The following is a 21,548-nucleotide window of genomic DNA, read 5'->3' on the forward strand; positions in this document are numbered from 1 at the left end:
TTAATCATTTTTCGCAAGGTTTTATAATTGACATGACCCAAACGTACATGCCATAAATCATTTGACTCAAGTAAGTAAGAAGAAGTTGAAATATTATTATTGTTTTCCACAACCATTACATTTAGATTGAAAAGACCATCGGTGAGGTAACCTTTTCCTACAAATATTTCATTCTTACTTATGACAACCTTGTTGGGCACAAAAATGCACTTAAAACCGTGCTTAACAAAAAGTCCAGTAGAGACTAAATTCTTTCTTATTTCGGGAACATGAAGGACATTGTTCAAAGTCATGACCTTGCCAGAAGTCATTTTCAGAAATATCTTCCCATATCCTTCAACTTTTGCTGTTGAAGCATTTCCCATATAAACTGTCTCTCCAGGTCCAACAGGAGCATAAGTAGCAAAAGCTTCTCTAACTGCACAAACATGGCGAGTGGCTCCAGAATCAAACCACCACAGTTTAGGATTTCCCACCAAGTTACATTCAGAAAGCATTGCACACAAGTTATCAACATCATCATGCTTTACTACCATGTTTGCTTAACCCCTTTTCTTATCTTTCTTCGGAGCACGACACTCCGTAGATTTGTGTCCGATTTTCCCACAGTTGTAGCAGTTTCCACTGAACCGCTTCTTGCTTGGGTTGTATTTCGGAACAGAAGCCTTCTTCCTCTTTTTGTTATCTTCAACAATATTTGCTCCCATTATTGTTGAATTTTCACGGCCTCTCCTTTCAGCAGCTTTATTGTCCTCTTCGATTCTCAACCGAACAATGAGATCTTCAAGGGACATTTCCTTTCGTTTGTGTTTCAAATAATTTTTGAAGTCCTTCCACAACGGAGGCAACTTCTCAATCATTGCTGCTACTTGGAATGCTTCATTGATAACAAGACCTTCAGCAAGTAGATCATGAATAATCACTTGCAATTCCTGAACTTGGGTAATAACATACTTGATATCTACCATTTTGTAGTCCAAAAATTTTGCGGCAACGAATTTCTTCATCCCCGCATCTTCAGTTTTATATTTCTTTTCAAGCGCATTCCACAATTCTTTTGACGTCTCCACGCCACTATATACATTATACAGATTATCATCCAATCCGCTAAGAATATAATTCTTGCATAAAAAATCAGAATGCTTCCACGCTTCAATCACGACAAAGCGTTCATTCTCTGGAGTTTTATCTGGCAGATCAGGAACATCTTCCTTGATGAACTTCTGTAGACATAACGTAGTTAAGTAGAAGAACATCTTTGTCGTGATTGTCGTGATTCTCTGCCAGCGCTTGAAATCAATCTTGAAAAATTTTTCGAATTTTTCTGCCGGTGCCAACGCCGGTGTTCGGCTTGTCGATGCGTTGGCAGTCACCGTCGGAACAGCTTGGTTTTCGCTTTCAGTCGTCTTTTTTTCTGTAAAAGAATGACACAAACAAACGTTTTCAAACTGGAGTAAAAATCACGTAGATTTTAATCTCCAACAAAACGTCACGAAGGCTTTACTCTCCAAAACGGGAGTACACAAAACCACAAAGGTTTTAGTTTGCAGAATAATAAGAATAACACAAATACAGAAATAAATATTAAATTCCTTAAGATTGTTAGTCCCGCCAATATTGCTGTATTTGTAAATAATAATTCTGAGAAATATAAGTTATCGTAATGAAATAGTAATTAATTCGAGCCCACTGAATTCACAGTGTTTCCTTAAGGAATTTAATCCCCTCCTAGTACCCAAGGTTATGGATTATTTCCTCCCAGGATAGAACGAATCACACACTGGTGTAGCGGTACTTCAAACCCCAGTGTTTCAGCGAACACAAAGTTCGGTAGCAAATCACACTTACAGTTGCTTTGTTTGAAGTTAAAACAATGCAGAACAAAGGAGTAGAAACTCAGAAAATCGTATGGAAATGCTGAGAGGAAGGAGTGCAATGTATAGCCAAAGTTGAGCGTTTTCAGTTTGGTGTTTGTGTGTCTTTCTTCAACAGCTGCTGCACATATTTATAGCAGTCAGCTTTGAAGATGAACGACCCTCCACCCTCCATTGTGGAGCATGCACTAGCTTGTTTGTGGAGCAAGCACTTGGCCATGGTGGGAAGAGCATTAGGCGGCTGCTATTGCAGGTGGTGGTCAATACACGGATTGGAACATATCCGTTACAAATGCGGATAATCTTACGTTAATATTTACTATTAACAAATAAATTTGGTCCAAAAAATTAATCAATTAATCAATCATTTGACCGAAGCCGAAGCCGAGCCGAGCGAGCGACGACGGCGGCGCGAGACTTGCTTTCTTCTTAACTATTTAAGAGCTACAAGAAGAGCAATTATATATATACCCACCAAAAATCTTTTCCTCTTCCGATATGGGACAATATCTCATTGTCGAGAGGGAAAAACTTAAAATTTTACATAAAAATTTTATTTTTCACTCCATTTCCCAATTCATCCTCATTTTAAGACTATTTCATCTTAAATAAAAAACCTCAACAAAACATAGAAAAGTAAGGGCGAAAACCGTGAAAATAAAACCAAATTAAACGCTAGTCATCTCAAAATTAACATTGGCCAGGTATAAGAAAATCAGTTGTAAAATTGACAACCAACTTACAACTCGACTTTGCGAGAGGCAGATATGGCCTAGGATTTAGCCGAGGGAATCGATGGAGTGAATATTAGTGGCGCCTAAATTCTGACAAGCAAGTAGATTTGGGAGAAAATATAAGAAGAAGATGACTAATGGAAAAAGATAACAATTTGGTAAAGAGGTGTTCAGATGCCAAACCTGTTGTTTTAAGAGAAGAACAAAGACTGAGGAAAATTGGCATGGAGTCTGATTTTAAAAGATAGGGGAAGCAATCGGTGCAACCGATAGATAATTTCTTTTTTCAAACTAATCCATAGCGAAGGGGTAATTTACTAATTTGCGAAAGCGTAACGTTTTATTAAAAAATAAAGTTAAGGGTAATTTCGTAATTTGACTTTTCATATACTAGCCTCTATGCTCGTGCTCAAATATTACAAAGACCTACAATAAGTAATTGTTAAAGTTAGATAATGAGTTACTTAAAATATAAGTTATATATATGTAATGCAAACCAAATCATAATAATGTTGTGATAATCAAATGATAAATTGAAACTAAATAGTTTAAAATTACAAAATGATACGAATAAATTTATAAGTCGGTTAAAGAATGCAATAATATTTAATATTAGTTTTTATTCAAGTTGTTTATCGTGACAAGTATAGTAAGTTTATTCAAATTCATAATTATTTTCAACTTTACTAGTTGTAGTTATTTTAAAAGTTCTAGGTATTGGTAGAGTAGGAATTTGTTATCAGTCATATGTGGAGTTTTAATCTTGAAAGAATTTTATTCTTGGGTAATATATTTGGAATATTACAATTATATCTATCTTTAACTCAATATATTAAGGGTATAAAAGCCTATCAAAGTTTCGAAGATATTTTAATCATCTAACATTTAACATAAATTATTCGTGCTTTTATAATAATATAGATAGATAGATATAGATATAAATATAGATAAAGTTTAAATAGAACTCAAAGTATATAGAACTTTAGGCTTTTTTCTACTGCTCCTTGGTCGTTCTGAAACCAAATGTGACAGCATATTTACATGGTATTTTTGAGTAGGTTATAAAGTGGTTTATGGTGTTTTACAATAGTGAGTTGTTGTGGCTGTTGTGGCCAAACGCACACGTAAGTATACGCGGTGTATGTAACTTCACCAATGTTGGCACCTCTTTCTTTCTTCAGTTCAACAGTTTTGAGATGTATGGACGGACATACACTTCAAGAAACAGTGAGTTTTCCACAATCGTAGTTAGCCATTCTGAGTGTAACTGCTATAGTGACTCCAGCCAAAAAACGTTCTCTTAAGAAACTGATTACTTTGCTACCACTCTCTTGTATAAAACCAGATAAATAAGCAGCACTGATGAATGTAAAACTTCTCCATCTCCTCTCTTTAGCATACTTCTCAAGTCCTTTTTTGATCTTATTAAATTCGTCCTCATCTTCTTGTCCAACTCCTCGATCCTTTATCGGTTTCACCAAAGCTTCCCCGAGGCATTTTGCAATAACAACACTGTCTTCTAAGGCAGAACATCCACCTTGACCAAGGTCTGGAGTCATGGGATGAAGTGCATCACCTACTACGCAAACATTATTCTTCAAAATATTCCCCGTCAAAACATTCCAAGGCAATCTCAATTTCAGCTGAGCACAAGATATAGAGTCTAGCGTTGTTCTCTCTACAACGGCGGAGAGTTCTTTAGACATATTACTGGCCTTGTTCAACACAAATTGCTTCAGTTTAATTGGATCTTGTTCTGCATTTCCATCAACTGCAGTCCAATTAAAAGGAACAATTAAACATGTTCAGATTGATATACTGTAATGAGAACCACAAGCTGTTAAAGCCACTAAATTGGAATAATCTGTTTGCAAAATAACAGTATGTATGAGCATTGCTTACAATGGACAACAGATGGTGTGAATGTGCAAAACCAATACAAACTCTTCTCATCACTAGGAAGAAAGCCAAACCGAGCTCCACCTCCAAAAAATGCATGGAACTTAGGCTGATAACCATGTTTGTCGGGATATTCAACAAAGCCTCTAATTGCAGACCGCCCAGAATTGACAGGCTTCTGAAGCCCAAGCCAGTTTGCCACCACAGAATTTACTCCATCACACCCAATTAAGGCCTTAATTGAAACTTATCATAGTTAGTCATATCAGACTTAGGGAAGGAATTATATATTTGAAGCTTCAATAAGTAATAGGGATTCCAAGGTTGAAGAAAAAGCAATCTTGGACCATAAGCGAAAGATTCCACAGAAAGATTTACCTTAGTTCTAATAATGGAACCATCTGCAAGATGTACCACTTTCATTGGTCCAGATTCTTCAATGGAAACAACCTTGGAAGAATATCTAATAACGCCTTGAGGCACTTCATTCTCTAATTTCTCCAACAGGTCTTTCCTTCTCACGCAACGACTTTCATAATCTATACTGAAACATGATACAAGTCTCCTTAGATGACTTTCTACTGACTTCAAGAACAGAAATTTGGCTGAGGAATCAGTCCATCCATTAGTTGAAAAAAGGCACACTCAACTCAACAAATTGATCTAAGAAACACGTTACCAACCAAGAGAAACAAAGATCAAGATGAACTTTCTTTATCGTTATCATAGGGATTAGGACAATGAACCAAATCACTTCACCAAAGAACAATCAGACAATTGGTAAGCAGCATTCCCTGAATACGCGATGCGTCTTATTCATACTTAAGACCTTTGTGACAGATGTGATTGTTCTGTCCAAAGATGTCGTGAGATCGTCAAGGCTTATATGATAGTATGTGGAGATTAAATACATTAGTTTTTCTTGTTATACTTACATTAGTTCGGTGTTTGTGAGTAAATTTTTTATCATAGTTAGAGATTTGTATGTCTATGTGATTTGATACTATTTTAGAGGATTTCTAATTTGTCCTAAAACCTAGATTATCTAGTGTTAGAACAAAATGAACCTAAATAGAGGTGATGCATAAAAGGATTAATATAACCGACCCCATCTAATATGAGATTGATGGATAGTTGATTAATTGATTGAACAACTATACAAATAATTCTTTCAGTTAAGCATAGAATATTTACCGGTTATTGTCCACAAATGATACCTCCTTAATAGGTGCTCCTGAATCCGCAGAGAAACTTTTAACCCTGCAGCAATGGTTGATACTTGATGAAGAGTAAAACACAAGAAATCTCTAGCAATTTGGACAATCAAAGAATAGCATATTTAGTTGTGTGAATACAGCTTACGAGGGACTGATCGAGGATGGGCTTTTACTAATTAAGGAGATACCTGGATCTAAACGAATGCATTTTGCTATAGGATAAGATATTGTTAGAGTGTTTATGTGATTGTACAACAGCGATGACAACGGAAACAACAAGGAAAATGACAGTGACAACAAACAACAACAATAATAATGAGGACTGGAAGAGCGACTAACAAGATCAGCAAATAAACCCCTTGCCGTTTTTGGTTTAGAAATGTTCTAATACCAAACCAACCAAATCAATGTCTCTGGGGTGTTTAAGCCCAAAACAATGGGGTTTGGGTTTTGCAACATCAGCCCTGATTATGCGTTTGGTTTCTGATATCCACAACAACAAAAAAAAAAAATCCAGTGTAGTCTGGGAGGGTAATGTGCACACAGACTTTATCCCTACCTTGTGAAGGTAGAGAAGTTGTTTCCGATAGACCCTTAGCTCAAGGAATGGTGTATGATATCTATGTTTAAGTTTCCACATTCAATATATATGGATATAGAGACAATTTCTTTTGCTTTTCAGCTATCCGGAAATAAATTTATTACTGTACTAAATAAAGGTGTTTAGTTGATTTCCTGCTAATTTTAACCATATGAAATCGCTATAAAGTTAGGATTTCAGTTATATTTTTCCAAAAGGTTTTGACTGAAATCTAAAAGACAACACTTTCGCAAACCAGTTCTTCTATGACTAACCCCAATCAGGTATAATTGTTTTCTTCTGAGACCAACCTAAATTAATTTTTCAAAAAACCAATTTAGAAACCGATCCTTATGGGCCTAATGCTATCGGATTATGGTGAATTCAATCAGATATCTCATAAGATTTAAATATAAAGGGAAACTCTTACCCAGTAATGGATAAGGAAATTTGTCTAAGAGAGTCTCCAATGCCAAGTGCATCCAAAGCTTTCCAGGCGTTAGTCCACAATAACAGTGCAAATCCAGTAGCTCGCAACGAATCTGATGATTCCAAGACAATACTCCGCAGCCCCACCCTACATAAAAAAGCATTTACGCAATTCATCAAACACCTCGGTATAGACACAAGAAAAATATTTTTGTTGTACCAAAGGGTTTTGATGGAATCCCATATCCGAGATGGATGGGTTACTTGGACTCTTTATATGGCTTGGGTACTCCTCCTCCTTTCATCTAACTTTTGGGTTTGAGTTAGGCCCAACATCCATTCTTATCCGCCACTATATAGACACAACACTAACTAAAGAGCTCTCAACTCAACAAACATATGCAGTGACATTTTGCTACTGGTGGATCAAGCTTTTGAAGGTAGTGAATACACCTCTCAATATATACACAGAGTTTTAAATTTGTCTAAGCCCCTTTTACATATGGCAATGAGTTAATGTGCACTCGTAGCTTATATGCTAGATCTGTGGTCGTCAAACAAGTCCCAAAACTCAACATACTTATGCAGTAATATATATTGGTAAGTTTTGGTAGAGTATATTCTTACCTGTGAAGTGCCAAACAAGTAGCAAGACCAGCTATGCCAGCACCCACAATTACAATGTTCTCTTCTGTCTCCATTTTTTTCTCTGAACCTCTTCTTCCACTCTATGCTTTTGAGTTAGTCTCCTTCATTAAAGGAAAGGGAAATCTGATAATAATATATTTAAGGCTATGAGCTTTAGGCAATGATTAAAATGGTCCAAAGGAAGATGAATGACATAGGCACATACTTCAGCAATTGGACCCCCTAGTGAATCTTGATGTCAGCCGCCATTGACAAGTGTCATGATGTAATAATATTATAATTCCGACACCACGAATAATCTCCTGAGGTTCTTGGAACCTAAGTAACCAGCCATGTTCTCCCACGTTAAAAGAGTTTTCTAAAATTAATAATCATATATTTTGGTTACAAAAGACAAAAGAAATATAGGTTACTTTCTCAATAGATAGATGGGTTACTTTTTGTCGTTTTAAATAAACTAAGAGCTCGTTTGGACATAAAATTTGGTGGAAATGAAAAAAATTTATTTTATTCGAAATCAGCATTTATTCATAAAATTTCCCACTTGAAGATGCATTTTGAAAACTTTTGAAAATTTAAAAAACTGCAAAAAACTGTTTTCCAAAATTTTCACTCAAATCACTCACAAAACTTCAAAAACAAATCAAACTGAAATTTATGTCCAAACACAACTCTAAATTTCAAATATCATTCTCAAGTGAAAAAGTTTTTCACCATTTTTTCAAATTTTACAGATTCTTATATCCAAACGCCTACTAAAGCTAAACTAAACTTTCTTCTACATTGACCCACAACCTTTTGAAAATTTGTATCAGTTTGACTCTTCTTTATAGGTTACTTTTTCTCTCATTATCATGTTAAAACTTTTTCTATAGCTCCCTTTTATCTTATGCCACTTATTAAATTTTACAATTACATTGTAATTCTTGTTACTGTGTTTACATTAGTTTTGCAAAAAAAAAAAACTATTGATATCATGCAGGTTGTTTAGGAATAATTTTATAATGTTATATGATGTAACTGAAATTAACAACGCGAACTGCTGATAGATAATTCTGCAAAGTAAAAGGTTGTCTGTTATGATTTTTGTTTTGAGAAATATCCCAAAAAAAAAAAAAAAAAACAGTATTCTAATAACTTTTTACATTGATGGGACATATTTGTTAAACACCTGACTTATCTCAATTGCCATGCAGCAAAAATTGAGAAGATAATAAAAACTGATGGCTGTAAGAAGCAGATACAGTAAACAGGGTATTATTGGCAGTACATGGGAATGAAGTCAACACTGAATACCTGAAAAACTTATAAAAGAATGTGCTGCTCGCTACTGAAATTACACTTGATCAAGCACCTAACCCTACTAGAAAAAACATGAAAGATCTTAAGGAAAACAAAAATGCTCACCACAAGGTGGGTGGTAACTGGTAACAAGTTCTAATACTAGTCTACACTGATTACATTGTCAAAATAACCTAAAGTTAATACGAACAAATGAAAGAAATACGTTGAAAACGGAGCAGGCACTCATAGAACATAATCTCTGTGTTGCTTCCAAGTTTGACCATCTACGCAGCAACATGGATTGGCGGTCCATTAGGTCTGAATCCACGTCCCCTGCCACGAGGTCCCCTGCCACGTCCACGGCCTACAACAAAATAAATCCTTAGGAAGAGGAAGCATGAGATCAATAAATTACAGCAATAACAACTAGTTAACCTTCCACTTGTTAGAGTAGCATTTTCTTAGTCTGTCTACTCACAGTTTCTTACACTACTCCAGTGAGATGATGAGTTTTTAAATTTGAAGAGGGGGCGGGTGGGTTTAAAAATATGATTATCATCTCTTCTGTCCACATTCTATACCATACTATACTCTGAGCAACTCTCTACAACTGGAAGCTTATTGCACTTAAACACAACTCCATTAGAGGGCAAAACCAAACAAGCCGGGGAAATTTATAAGCATGAACACAAAGGTTGTTAAATTTTAGAAGGGAAGAGTGAACCAACATTAGAAATGTCTTAGAGGAGTTATTTGAATTACTCAGAGGAACATACAACTATGCAAAGGCATCGACACCTTACCTCGGCCCTGAACAGGTGCTTCTTGGATGTAGCCACCAGCATCTTGCTGAGTGTCCAGAGCACCACCATACCCTCCCCTTCCACGCCCACGGAAGTTCCGACCTGGAGCTTCTTGGATGTAGCCACCAGCATCTTGCTGAGTGTCCAGAGCACCACCGTACCCTCCCCTTCCACGCCCACGGAAGTTCCGACCAGGTGCTTCTTGGATGTAGCCACCAGCATCTTGCTGAGTGTCCAGAGCACCACCGTACCCTCCCCTGCCACGCCCACGGAAGTTCCGACCCCTGCCTCGACCCCTGCCCCTGCCGTAGCTCCGATTCCGATCATACCCTCCATCATCATACTCCGCAGGCATAAAGCCATTTCCTGAATAAGATGCAGCCAGAATGTCATAAATAACCATCCTCAGTTCACATTTATGTAAAACATATTTGAACATAGAGAGGGGACAGAGTACTCCACATCAATCATCACCCACTTTGTGGGGCATTCAGGTTTTTGGTGAAACAAATTATTAGGATAGCACAAAAAAATGCATCACATTTTGAATCAATATCATGGTTTTGTAAAGATTTCTACAACAACAAGAAGCCCAGTATATTCCCACAAATGGGTTGTGGGGAGGGTAGTATGTACGCAGACCTTTCCCTTACCTTGAAGGTAGAGAGGTTGTTTCCAACAAACCCCGGCTCAAGGATATGTAGACATTTCTGAACTATGAAAAAAGCTATTACAATAGACACAACATGGTTTCTCCCCTACAAGCCATTTATGAACTAAGATTATTTCTTTGCACAATTGCTCCCAACTTTACGACTTGAGAATTTGGCAGCATTTATTTAGTACATACATCATTTCATAAACAAACTCGAGATCAACTTCAAGAAAATTGAAAGGCTAGTTAAGACACTTAACAATTCAGTTGCACGTAAAGAGAGCATATACACATTACTGATTAAGAAACATGCATACACTCAATTCCATATATCCCAAAAGAAAGACTTGCACAACCAGTGAACAACCAATGCCTCAATAGAATCAAACATGTGGTGTTCGCAGAGAAGTTGCCCTGACATGTGAGCGTAAATTTACATATCAGCAGAGTTTTTACAACAATAAAGCTTAACGAACATTCGTACCTGAATAACCTCTAGACCTTCCCCTTCCTCTACCACCACGACCTCTTCCTCGACCATTGGGTGACCCATCTAAAGATCATATATTACCAAATAAATTCCATTTTGTTTCACGTGTAACCAAATTCTTATTCATTTGTACAATACAACAAACCTCCTTCATAGTCAATGTCTGTGGACACCTTCACCTGGTCAGCTGGAATTGGAGGTTGGTACCTGCCAGCACAGAGCATAGTATGACACAAATTTTGTAAGCCAATTAGCAATTGGTCTAAATGTAAAAAGTTTCACAACACGTTTTTATGCTTATACAATGCGCAGATTTAATAAAGAAAGAGATATTTATGGCTCAGAAAATACTCAAGAACTGGCCTATTCAGAACAGAAAATGTGACACGGTAGGTAAAACTGAAGATAACTAGAAAGTAGGCAGATAATTTCTATATGAACGTGCTTAAGTTCTTCAGAAATACTGCTTCTTTGCCAGGAAAATGGAATAGAAGTCGAAGATGCAAAGTCCGGGAATAATTGAAAAATTAAGAACCTCACCCGATATTATTCTTATCCAGCTCCTTTTTAGAAAGAGTCATTGTAATCATTGAGACATGCCTGGTTGTTTCAAGACTGCAGCACAAAAAAAACATGTACGGATATAATTGTGTTAAATGAGGGAATGGTTAAGGCAGTAGAGAATAAGACAAAAGCTCCAATGCATAGTTTCAGTAAGATCCTCTTACGGCAGGAGGCCTTCCTCAAGGGGTTCCCATGTATCAGTAATGTCTGTGGATGTAATAGAAGTAATTTGGTGAAGACCAACAATTCTCCTCTGCATTGGAACCATGCGATCGAATCCAGAGGTCTATTAGAGATCTAATATGCAACCATCAAATGGACTACAAAGGAAAAAGTAAGTATTGTCTACCTTAATCAATTCCACAATTGTCACAGTCTTGTTAATTGCCCTGCCCATGGCCTTGAACACAATCTCATCTGATGTGTTTTCCTGCAGATTTTGCATCGAAAGTAAGAACATCAAGTATCATAAAAGAGCAGTACACATGAATCACATTGTCAATAGAGATATTAAAAAAATCTCATGCAAATTATGCAGCAATATGCAAGGTGTAGAAAGCTAATTAGCTTTTAAACATTTTAAGGTTGATGCTATTTCCCATGCCCCTTTTCCAAAAGCAAAAGGGGAAAGAAAAGGAATCAGCAATAAGGCAATATCTTCCTGGTAATCCATCTAGAAATGAAAGGTCAAAGAAGGGGTATTCATGGTTCAAATGAGTCAGTTTTTTCTTTAAAAAAATCAAACATGCACCAAGTCGGTTTGCTAACTGCATAAACCAAATGAAACAAAAAATATTGACAAGTTTTAACGGTTTCGTTTATTCAGATTTTGTTGTTCATTATTTCCTTTTTATCACTGCTAAGTACTTTTTGGACTTTGGTTAACTTTTCTGCTAAGAATGTGCGCCCTTGCATCTATTTTGTGAAGATTCTAGGTAGTATTGGAGATAGAGCAAGATTTAAAACTGAATAAACTTGTTAAAAGAAGAAGAAACACAAAATGCTAGTGTTACACGACTAGTGAGAAGCAAATTAATGTCGAGAACATATTAGTTCTGAATTTAGTTTACCTTAAGAGTATGAGGCATCTTACTGAAGTTTCCTTTAAAAGGTAAATCTCTGGTAGAGACCAAAAATTTAATAGGCTATATTCACGAGGAGGGGGATAGATTCTTCTAATGCTAACATCAAAGTCCAAACTCCAAACCGTATCAACGTAAAGAACATGTCAGTTTTTTCAGTCAGTTAAGAGTCGGTTTTCTGTTGCAGAACAGTTTTTAGCTTCCCATACCCATAGGGCAAAGTACTCAGTATGGGACAATAACCTCACCCACCACAATCTAACATAAAGTTCTTAGTATGGAAATAAAACCTCACTCACCAAAATCCAGCAGTCCCTTGGTAATGTAGTTTTCACCAAACTAATACTGCTCCAGATTTAAAAGTGCTTCTTTCTCTTCCTTTTCCTTTTCCTTTTTTTTGGGGACGCCTGGTAGTGTTAATTTTTTCCTTTTTGAAATTGATGGGCAGAAGCATTGTTTCTTCTTTCTTTTTTTATTTGATGGGTAAGCACTGTTTCTATAAGGCTTTAGCAATATATTCACTCTTCAGCAAACTAATTGGAGAAATTCATGATTTTCTTTTCTTGGTATTTCGAGAAACTGACATACTGGACCTTAGGATAACTAGATAACTCAGAAGCTAGAGACATCAACAAATGGACAACCAAATCTATACAAACTAACCTATCAACCATGTAAACTGACTGCTGCTAGCCTAACACCAAAAGAAGCTGGAAAGCTAGAACAGACTTATATAACAAAGAGTAAACATTAAGATTTTTTTAGAGAAAAAAATTGCAGCAGGCTCATTTCAAGACCACACTGAAACCCACATTACAGAAACAAGGAAAGCTAGGAACACTAATCAAAGTACACAATAAAGAGTAAAAAAGTAAGAAATTTATCAACGAAACTGGAAGCATGCTCATTTTAAGAGCAAATAATAAAAGCCGCATTCCTATTATAACTAAGAAATCTCGGAGGGACAATGCGAACTAGGTGGATGATGCCCCTCCCCCCCTTCCCCCCAACCTTCCTTATCCACTTAAATACCAGTCTTTGTTTATGGCAGCGTTCGAACTCGTGACATGTTTGTCTAATCAACACATCACATGTTCCAATTTTACCACTAAACCAACGCCCTGGGGGCTTAAAAGCTGTATTATATAAACTAAAAAAAAGATAATTAACAGAGCACAAACAGAAGCATGGAAAGCTAGGAACACTAGTTGAAGATACCATAAAGAGCAAAAAGACAAGATTTTTATCAGAAAAACGCCCCAAGCAAGTTCATATCAAGGTTATGCAAGACCATAAATGACACCCACATTTTGAAATTTATAAAAATAAATAAATCGAGAGTGCAAACATAGAAGCATGGAAACATTAGAACACTAGCAGAATTATACAATAGATAGCAAATAATAAGATTTTTATCAGAGATGCAGGCGCATTTCAAGACCGTAACTGAAACCAACATTATGAAAATTTATAATATAGATAACAAAAGATTATAAAACCCATTTCATTCCAAAACTTAATAACTTATCTTCTAGAATGAAACCAGCATTATAAAGAACAACATTAAGAGCACAATCACAGAAACACCTGAAGCTGGATCATTTTAAGACCGCAAAATGAAAACCACATTACGAAGATTTATAAGAAAGATTATGAAAACCCATTTCATTCCAATACTTAATAATTGTACTTTAATACGAAACCCTCATTAATATGAAGATAAACAAAAAGTACATTAAGAGCCCAAACATAGAAGCATGATAAGGAAAAAAACTAGCATAATAGTTTGATTAAGACAAAAAAAGATAAGATTTTTATCAAAGAAACACCTGAAGCAGGCAGGCACATTTCTAGGCCACACTATGAAAACCACATTACGAAAAAATAGATTATATGGAGAATTGGAGATTATGAAAACGCATTTCATTTCAATAATTAATAATTTGACTTTTAATATGAAACCACATTATGAAAAAACAAAAACAAAAGAACCCAACACAGCAGCATGGTAAGCAACGCCACAAGCATAATGATAATACGATAAATATTTTTGTCTTAAAAAGGAAAAGGATTTTAAACCTGAAGCAAGGTCATAGCGTAGGTAATATAGCTTCTCATGCGGCCTTGGCTGGTGATACGAATCTCATTTGCATCAATGGGTGTTTCTACTCTTGGCTTTTCTACCTTCTGGTACCGATCCATCTATTATTAATAACAACAAATCAAGTCAAAATCCAAAAAAGAAATTACTACTATTTCAGAAGAAAGAAGACAAATTTGGATTTGTTAGGAGTGTAAAATGGAAGCTAGGGTTGAGAAATGGGATCTGAAATATACCTTTCAGTTGTTGAGAATAAGGATAAGATAGTAGGAGTTGTTCTTTGGCGAAGGAAGAGCAGTCTTGTTCGGCTTTGTTACGCCCCCTGACCGTTTACAGCGAACTTGGGGGATTATTTATACTCCCGGTTTCTTAGCTGCCCTAACTGCATTCAACCGGTCTAATCGGTTTTACTTGGGTTTTCTTCTTTTCCTTTTTCCTTTTCCATTTTGTTTTCCTTCTGTAAAGAAATATATTAACTTTTAAAATTTATAACCTTAAGAAACATTAGTAGTATAATATTTGTGTTGCTTTAGTAAGTCATTAAGAGTAAATTGAGATATTTAAAGTATATTTTTTTTGGTTCGTGAAAGACTATTTGATTTTTATTTTTAAAGAACAGATGCATTTGTTTTCTGTGTTTAGAGAACTTCTCCAAATATTTTCATTCAAATGGGAATCGTTAAACCTTTGCATCATATGTTCTCAAACTTCAAGGTCCCCTTTCTTCTCATTTCCCCCCTCTGTTTGTTGTTCAAAAGTTGTTACAAGTTGGAAAAAATTATGGGGTTCACGTTTAAGTTTGGAAATAGTGAAAACAAAACCAAGTATACGATATTAATCAAAACCAATATTCTAATGGGGAAGAAAATGTCTACTGCATTCAAGAAATATAAAAGGACTATTCAAGAGTTGTTTTAGTACCGTTCGTTAGACGTGCAATCACATAATTTTATAATCCCTAGCAGGGCGGATGCAGAGTTCAACTGAACCTAGTACTTTCGACGCGAAACATATATTTATGTGTAAAAATCCACCAAAACTATAAAAATTAATAAATATGAACTCATAACTTAAAAAATACAATAGGTTCAATCCTAAAAATATTGAAGGTTAAACCTATAGAGATCAAATCCTAGATGCGCCTCCAAAAGTTAGGCCATAAATTGATCAAAAAAGGATTGATGCAAGGAAACATTAAGTTGACAACATTAAGTTGACATTTGAATCAAACTTAGTTCCTAGAATTTGTGGGCTAAATATTATAAAAGAGCGCACCCTGTGGCTAAACAATGGGCCAATGGCCAATCTCACACGTTAAAGAGGATGATGAGATCAAAAAAGTAGTTGAACCTTGTATTCTCTAGAAAATTGGTGGCATTTTGGTGGGACAATTGGACTGGATTAGGGAGTCTAGCCCGTATGTGTCCAGTTGTTAGAGCATCAAAGAACATTAAGGTGCAGGAGTTCATCCAGGGAGGAGCATGAAATTATGAGAAGCTGCTAGAGGTTCTGCCTATCGGTATAATCAATTCAGTGATTGGAATTCAAATACATGAATGTAAGGACGATAAACCTATCTGGACTCCAAAAAACTCTGGATATTTCACTTGCAAATCTGCGTGGCATGCAAATAGGAGACTCTTACTAGTAAAAAGATTTGGCATAAGAACATTCCATTTTAAGATCTCAATTTTTATGATGAGATTATTGGACTCAAGGATCCCAATAGATGATGCAGTAAAGAAGTGTGGTTATATGTTTCCTTCCAAGTGTTGTTGCTGTAATAATAATGAGGAGGAAATCACACACTTATTTAGTTGTAGTCAAATTGCTAGGCAGGTATGGACTTATTTCGACAAAACTTGTGGCATTAGCCTTACACTTGGACAGTTAAGACAAATTGTCATGAGATGGTGGTTAAACTAGACTAGAAATGAGATTCAATCTCTGCTATTCCAATGTTTACCTTCATTGATATGCTGGGAGTTATGGAAGGATAAATGTGCAGCTAAATTTGAAAATAAGCACATGTCTGGTCGGCATGTTATTCAACAGGTGACTAACTGGTGTACTATGATTCTTAGTACTCAATTTCCTAGTCTCCGACTTCCTAAGTTATGGTTTGATAAATGCAAGAGTGTTGAGAGGGCTCAACAAACAATTCTTTCCAGATCAGTAAAGTGGGAGAAACCTGAGAAAGGTTGGATGAAGTTGAATGTCAATGAGTGTAGTAAAGGAAATCCTGGGGCAACAGAAGGGGGTGGTGTCCTTAGAGATCACCTTGGTAATCTAGTGATTGCATTTGTTGACTTCTATGGCCTGGGTAGTAATAACATAGCTGAAGCTAAGGCAGTCTTGCAAGGCATCAATTTATGTTGTACTAATGGTCATTTAAAAGTGATAGTGGAATCAAACTCATTGGTGATTGTCAATATGATCAACAAGAAGATGAAACCATCATGGCAAGTTTTTCATTTGGTTGAACAATTCTGGGATATAGCAAAAAATGGAGAGTTTACCTTTGTTCAAATTTTCAGAGAAGGAAATGTCATTGCTGATCAGCTAGCAAATATGGGTGAGAACACCATGACGCAAGCTATCTTCACAGAAGCTGTTTCTCTTCCCAGTAAGGTTAGAGCTACTTTGAAGTTAGACCAAGAGGGCCTTCCAAATTTCGGATTCAGGCCAAGAAGAAATCACATCACTATCAATGATGCTATTACATAATAGATCAATAGGTGGGGTCATATGTACCTATTTACATTTAGTATCAAACTTTAAGGAAGAGCGTTCCATTCCCAGATTGATCTCTTTTGAACATCTCTACACTAGATTGGTGCGTACCAATCTACACTATGTTTATGAGGCAAAGGGTTATGTCCTCCTTCGTGTAATTATTATTTTTGGTATATACATGTGGGAGTCATGCCTAACTCCACCGTCAGTATGATGGACCTTTGAGAAAAAGAAAAAAAAAACATGCGGGTTCCGAGCTCATCTACCATATCAACAACATTAGCTAAATAGAGTTCACAATCCATTATCAGTAACTGTATAGAAATACTCATACTTAAATCACTTTAGCTAGAAAACTACGTTAACAACCGCTTTATAATAAACAAGATACAAATTCGTCTTTCTTAGTAATCTAACGATCGAGATAGATGCAAAGATATTTAAAGATCTGTGATTCACAAGAAGAAATGCAAAAGGTCATTCCTCCGTGTCCTGCTGGTGAACCAATGGGTCGAGGACACGTCTCCACCCTTTGTAGTCCAGTGCTGAGCCAGCGTCTGGAAGTGGAAACCCATTTACAAAGAAAAAGGGAGTTCCATACACACCTTTCACACAGCCATACTGTGAAAAAACATAAAGAAATCAGCTCAAAAAGTAAAAGGGAAGAAAGATAAGGCGCTTGGCATAAGTAATAATTAAGGATAAGTTACCTTGAAGGAAAATCTTGTGGCCTGATCAGTTTTGTAGTCAGTAAAGCCAGCCTTAATCACATCATAATTCGAATTCCCAATTGTATTAGTTGAAAACCTTGCAACCTTTTCTACAACAGATGCTCTAGACAAGGCGAAAGTCGCTTTGTTGTAAAACTCTGCCTGTTCAACAATGCACCTTAAAATCAAGTACTCAAATACATTTAAAATGTCTGTAATTAACAATTTTGGACATTCAATCAGTTGACTAATCTGTGGTTCATGATCAGCCATGTTTTTCTAGGTTCTTTTGTTGCTTCAAATCATTAACACTCGTGCACATCTTGTAGCTCACCAATTTCTGAAAAAGTAGTGACATTTCATAGGCGTTTGGACAATATTTGAATTGAAGTTGAAAAGGAGAATTTGAATTTCTAGTTGAAAATAAGTTTGTGATTCAGTTGGGTTTGCACATGAACTTCATTTGGAATAAAAGTTGTGAAAATTGAAGATTTATGAGAGGAAACTAGTATTTCACTTGAAATAACCTTCCAGAATGTCAACATTTCACTGGAAATAACCTTCCAGAATGTCAATATTTCACTTGGAGCAAGCTCAAATACTGAAGTCCAATATTCACAAATATGGCCAGACTAGTATAGGCAAAAAATATGTTGAACTAATATGAAGGTAACATTTCATGGCCAAACGGGTGCGGTCCCATTTTTGAAATGTTATAGTAGCTTCTTTTTTTTTGTCCGTTTTCACTTGCCTTTCACTCTGCCTTGACAAAGCTTTAATCAAATAACGAAAAGGTTTTAGGTTCACTACTTTGCTTTGACAAAGCTTTAACTACAGAACTAAGAGGTTTTTGTTCACTATAAACTGATTAGCTAGCTTCTATGCCTGAATTAAGAGGTTATTTTTCTCTCTTTCATCTTCTCGGGATTTTCTTCCACCAGGGGGTGGGGGAATGACGAGGAGGAAAAGAAATTAAGTAATAACAAGTCATAACCATCAAACAAAATTCTCCAATTTTCGGAATTTGAACCTTTTGCAAATTGCAATGCTTTCTTTTGAAGAAGTGTGCAATAAATTTTCTTGACTAAAAGCACTCCAACTACAGATTAACAGTTGAAGGGAACTTGAGTGATAGAGGACCTACTCTTTGAGGTAAATTACCAGGAACATAATAGGCCGCACAACTAATGATGTCAATGTTGTTTAAAGTAGAAGGAAGATGCTATGAAGCCATAAATTGAAAGTTACCTAGTTGTAAGGTTCCAAAAACATCATTTTACATAGCCTATAGACACCTCAAAGTATCTTATAAACTAGAATAAGAAGTCCATAATGATAGCAAGTAATTGGAAAGGAGGAATATAAGCTAAAGGAGTAGGACTTTTGAAGCAACGCGCTAAAGCATACAATAGAGCAACAAGTATATTAGGGGAAAAGAGAAAGGAAATCAGCAACATACACTTTCATCTTGAAAATTAAATCACAAAGAACATTAACTGTCAAGGCAAAAACAAACATGGACATAGACGGAAAAATGAGAGGTGCATGTATCTCTTCATTTAGAACAATGGTTTTTAACATGAGTTATTGACTGCAGTTGAGGTTCCACATATTCAGTACAGAAGTCCTCTTACCTGATGATCAAAGAAAGACTCCAGTAGCTTGTACGTGGCAGAAGCATTCAACTTATTGACAACATGTAATGCGCGCGAGGTAAGAAATGCATTGTCATGGTAACTGCAGAATAGCAAGAGCAAACAAGTCAATCTCTGTCTGGTAGGATTTATTTCCAAAAGCTGAACAGGAAAACAACATATTGTCATGCTCTACTCATGCAACATTTGAATCTCAACAAAAAAGAAAAGAGGAAGAGGAAAAACGTTAGCAATTGCGTTTGTGGGAGGAAATACACACCATTTTACACAACGGTATAGCAAGTTCAAAGGACTAATGAATTTTCAAATACAGAAATTGCATTGGCTAAAACTTTCTAAAGATCAACATAGCAGTCGATAACTTTACTTTTACTGTGCTGAAGCAAAGTTCAGAGAAGCATCATTCATGTTCATCTTAGTATGTAGATGTTAAGTAGGCAAGTCCTCGATAAAAATGCCACCATCTTACATAATGTTTCAGACAGCAAATGGAGCACAAGTCATCATTGAAAATATATACAGTGATATATGAACCAGTAGCCACAGTGTTTAACCATTACTGAAGCAATTGGATGTTCAATATATACCAAAGAGAGTAAACATATCAGATAGCCAACCAAAACATCGGCAATTTGAGCTCAAAAGATTGAGATAGAATGCAAAAGAAGTCTACATAGAAAACAAAATTACATCAAACAGCAAAAAAGTGCCTACACTAATGAATATATCATCATTTCAGCTAACAGCAAGCAGAGATGCACCCGAAAAAATTCCCTTTTTACCTACTTACAACAACTAACAACAAACACAGTGTAATCCGGCAAGTTGGGTCTGGGGAGGATAGTGTGTACGTTGCACCTTACCCCTACATTCAAGAAGGCAGAGTAATTATAGGTCCTCACGAATTCTTGAAACACAGTAAAGGGAGTAATAAATCGGTCAAATCATTCATATTTCCACTTAGATTAACTTTCTTCTGATCCCCCCCCCCCCCCCACCACCACCACCACCACCACCACACACACAAAAAAAAAAAAGGGATTTAAGTTCCAGATATAAACTGAAAGTTAAAAATCAATCAACTACACCTCATTTAGCTATATATAAAATCCTATATCCAATAGATTCATTTCATTCCAATACTCCCCATGTCCCAATTTGTGTGATACGTTTTTCTTTTTAGTTTGTCGCCAAAGAAACGATACATTTCTATATTTAGAACAACTTCACTTTAAGATTCTCACATTACCCTAATTGAAGTAATTATTATATCACAAGTTTCAAAACTCTTTTTTTAAAACTTCATGTCTAGTTAAACAATATCATATAAAATGAGCCACCAGTATTTGAAGTAAGATGATGGTCAGCCTAAAATAGTCTAACTATGACGAATCAAATAATGATATTTGAAAAATAAACAAAAAAAGGTGTTAGAAAAGAGCATACGGCAAAGGGAATGGATGGACAAGAAGAGAGACACGAGAACCGTATTGCTGTAGAGCTTGTTTAAGTGGGGGCCATGAATCTCTACTGTCAGGGCAAACTGGGTCAAAGAAAGCCTCGATCAAAATTGAATCTACCTTTGGTGTTCTGTTCTCGTACCAGAACCCATCTTGTTTGGAAGGGATCGAAATTTGATAACTTACAGAAACAAATACCAGGAGAAAGATCAGCAATAAAATGGATTTGAGAAGAAAATGGCTTTTCCGAAGCTCCATTTTCTTGCAAAAAGGGTTCCTCTTTTGGGTTAAGATATTAGCAGTGTAAAGCATAAGGAGAGAAGTTTAAGGGAATTTGATTATTACCACAAAATGTAAGGAAGATAACGAAACACGTTTTTGTTTTTTGTTTTTTGTTTTTTGTTTTTTTTGTCTTTTACGGCACGTTGAATCCAAGGTCGTGGGTTCTTGAAAATCAGAAATTTTAATAATTTAAACTAATTAAAACAATAATGAAAATTTTCAGAAATAGAATAAACTTAGGTGTGAGTGTGACTAACCTAAATAATACTCAGTATTCTTAAAAACAATTATACTCTCACACGTACACACACTCAAAAGTTGGAAAATCCAACCTAGAAAGACGAT

At 35.9% G+C, this 21,548-nt stretch overlaps 3 protein-coding genes across 6 annotated transcripts; all 3 read right to left on the bottom strand.

Annotated features, from left to right (window-relative positions):
• Nucleotides 1–3,540: 3,540 nt before the first annotated feature.
• On the bottom strand, nt 3,541–7,738 carry LOC104118646 (monooxygenase 2-like). Of its 3 annotated transcripts, none has more exons than XM_018778413.3 (6): nt 7,361–7,738; nt 6,735–6,881; nt 5,702–5,767; nt 4,886–5,051; nt 4,592–4,742; nt 3,541–4,379 (listed from the first exon to the last, which is right to left on the bottom strand). In XM_018778413.3, exons 1-6 carry the CDS (start codon nt 7,432–7,434, stop codon nt 3,826–3,828), a joined length of 1,158 nt encoding a protein of 385 aa, XP_018633929.1. In that variant the 5' UTR covers nt 7,435–7,738; the 3' UTR covers nt 3,541–3,825. The 3 variants fall into 3 exon arrangements, with proteins under 3 accessions (XP_018633929.1, XP_009628234.1, XP_018633930.1); XM_009629939.4 differs by having other exon boundaries at nt 4,511–4,742; XM_018778414.3 differs by having other exon boundaries at nt 4,511–4,742; nt 4,886–5,046; nt 7,361–7,517.
• Nucleotides 7,739–8,622: 884 nt separating this feature from the next.
• Nucleotides 8,623–14,734, bottom strand: LOC104118647 (uncharacterized). Of its 2 annotated transcripts, XM_070182661.1 has the most exons (10): nt 14,597–14,734; nt 14,339–14,461; nt 11,527–11,607; nt 11,342–11,430; nt 11,154–11,228; nt 10,759–10,820; nt 10,608–10,676; nt 9,751–9,834; nt 9,469–9,570; nt 8,623–9,029 (listed from the first exon to the last, which is right to left on the bottom strand). In XM_070182661.1, the coding sequence occupies exons 2-10, from the start codon at nt 14,459–14,461 to the stop codon at nt 8,950–8,952; spliced, it is 765 nt and encodes a 254-aa protein (XP_070038762.1). In that variant the 5' UTR covers nt 14,597–14,734; the 3' UTR covers nt 8,623–8,949. The 2 variants fall into 2 exon arrangements, with proteins under 2 accessions (XP_070038762.1, XP_009628235.1); XM_009629940.4 differs by having other exon boundaries at nt 9,469–9,834.
• A 2,612-nt stretch (nt 14,735–17,346) lies between these two features.
• On the bottom strand, nt 17,347–21,280 carry LOC104118648 (uncharacterized). Its single transcript, XM_009629942.4, has 4 exons — nt 20,908–21,280; nt 19,441–19,543; nt 17,807–17,968; nt 17,347–17,717 (listed from the first exon to the last, which is right to left on the bottom strand). Exons 1-4 carry the CDS (start codon nt 21,231–21,233, stop codon nt 17,574–17,576), a joined length of 735 nt encoding a protein of 244 aa, XP_009628237.1. The 5' UTR covers nt 21,234–21,280; the 3' UTR covers nt 17,347–17,573.
• Between the last annotated feature and the right edge of the window lie 268 nt (nt 21,281–21,548).

This window comes from Nicotiana tomentosiformis, chromosome 8 (genome assembly GCF_000390325.3).
Source record: "Nicotiana tomentosiformis chromosome 8, ASM39032v3, whole genome shotgun sequence".
Lineage (NCBI taxonomy): Eukaryota > Viridiplantae > Streptophyta > Magnoliopsida > Solanales > Solanaceae > Nicotiana > Nicotiana tomentosiformis.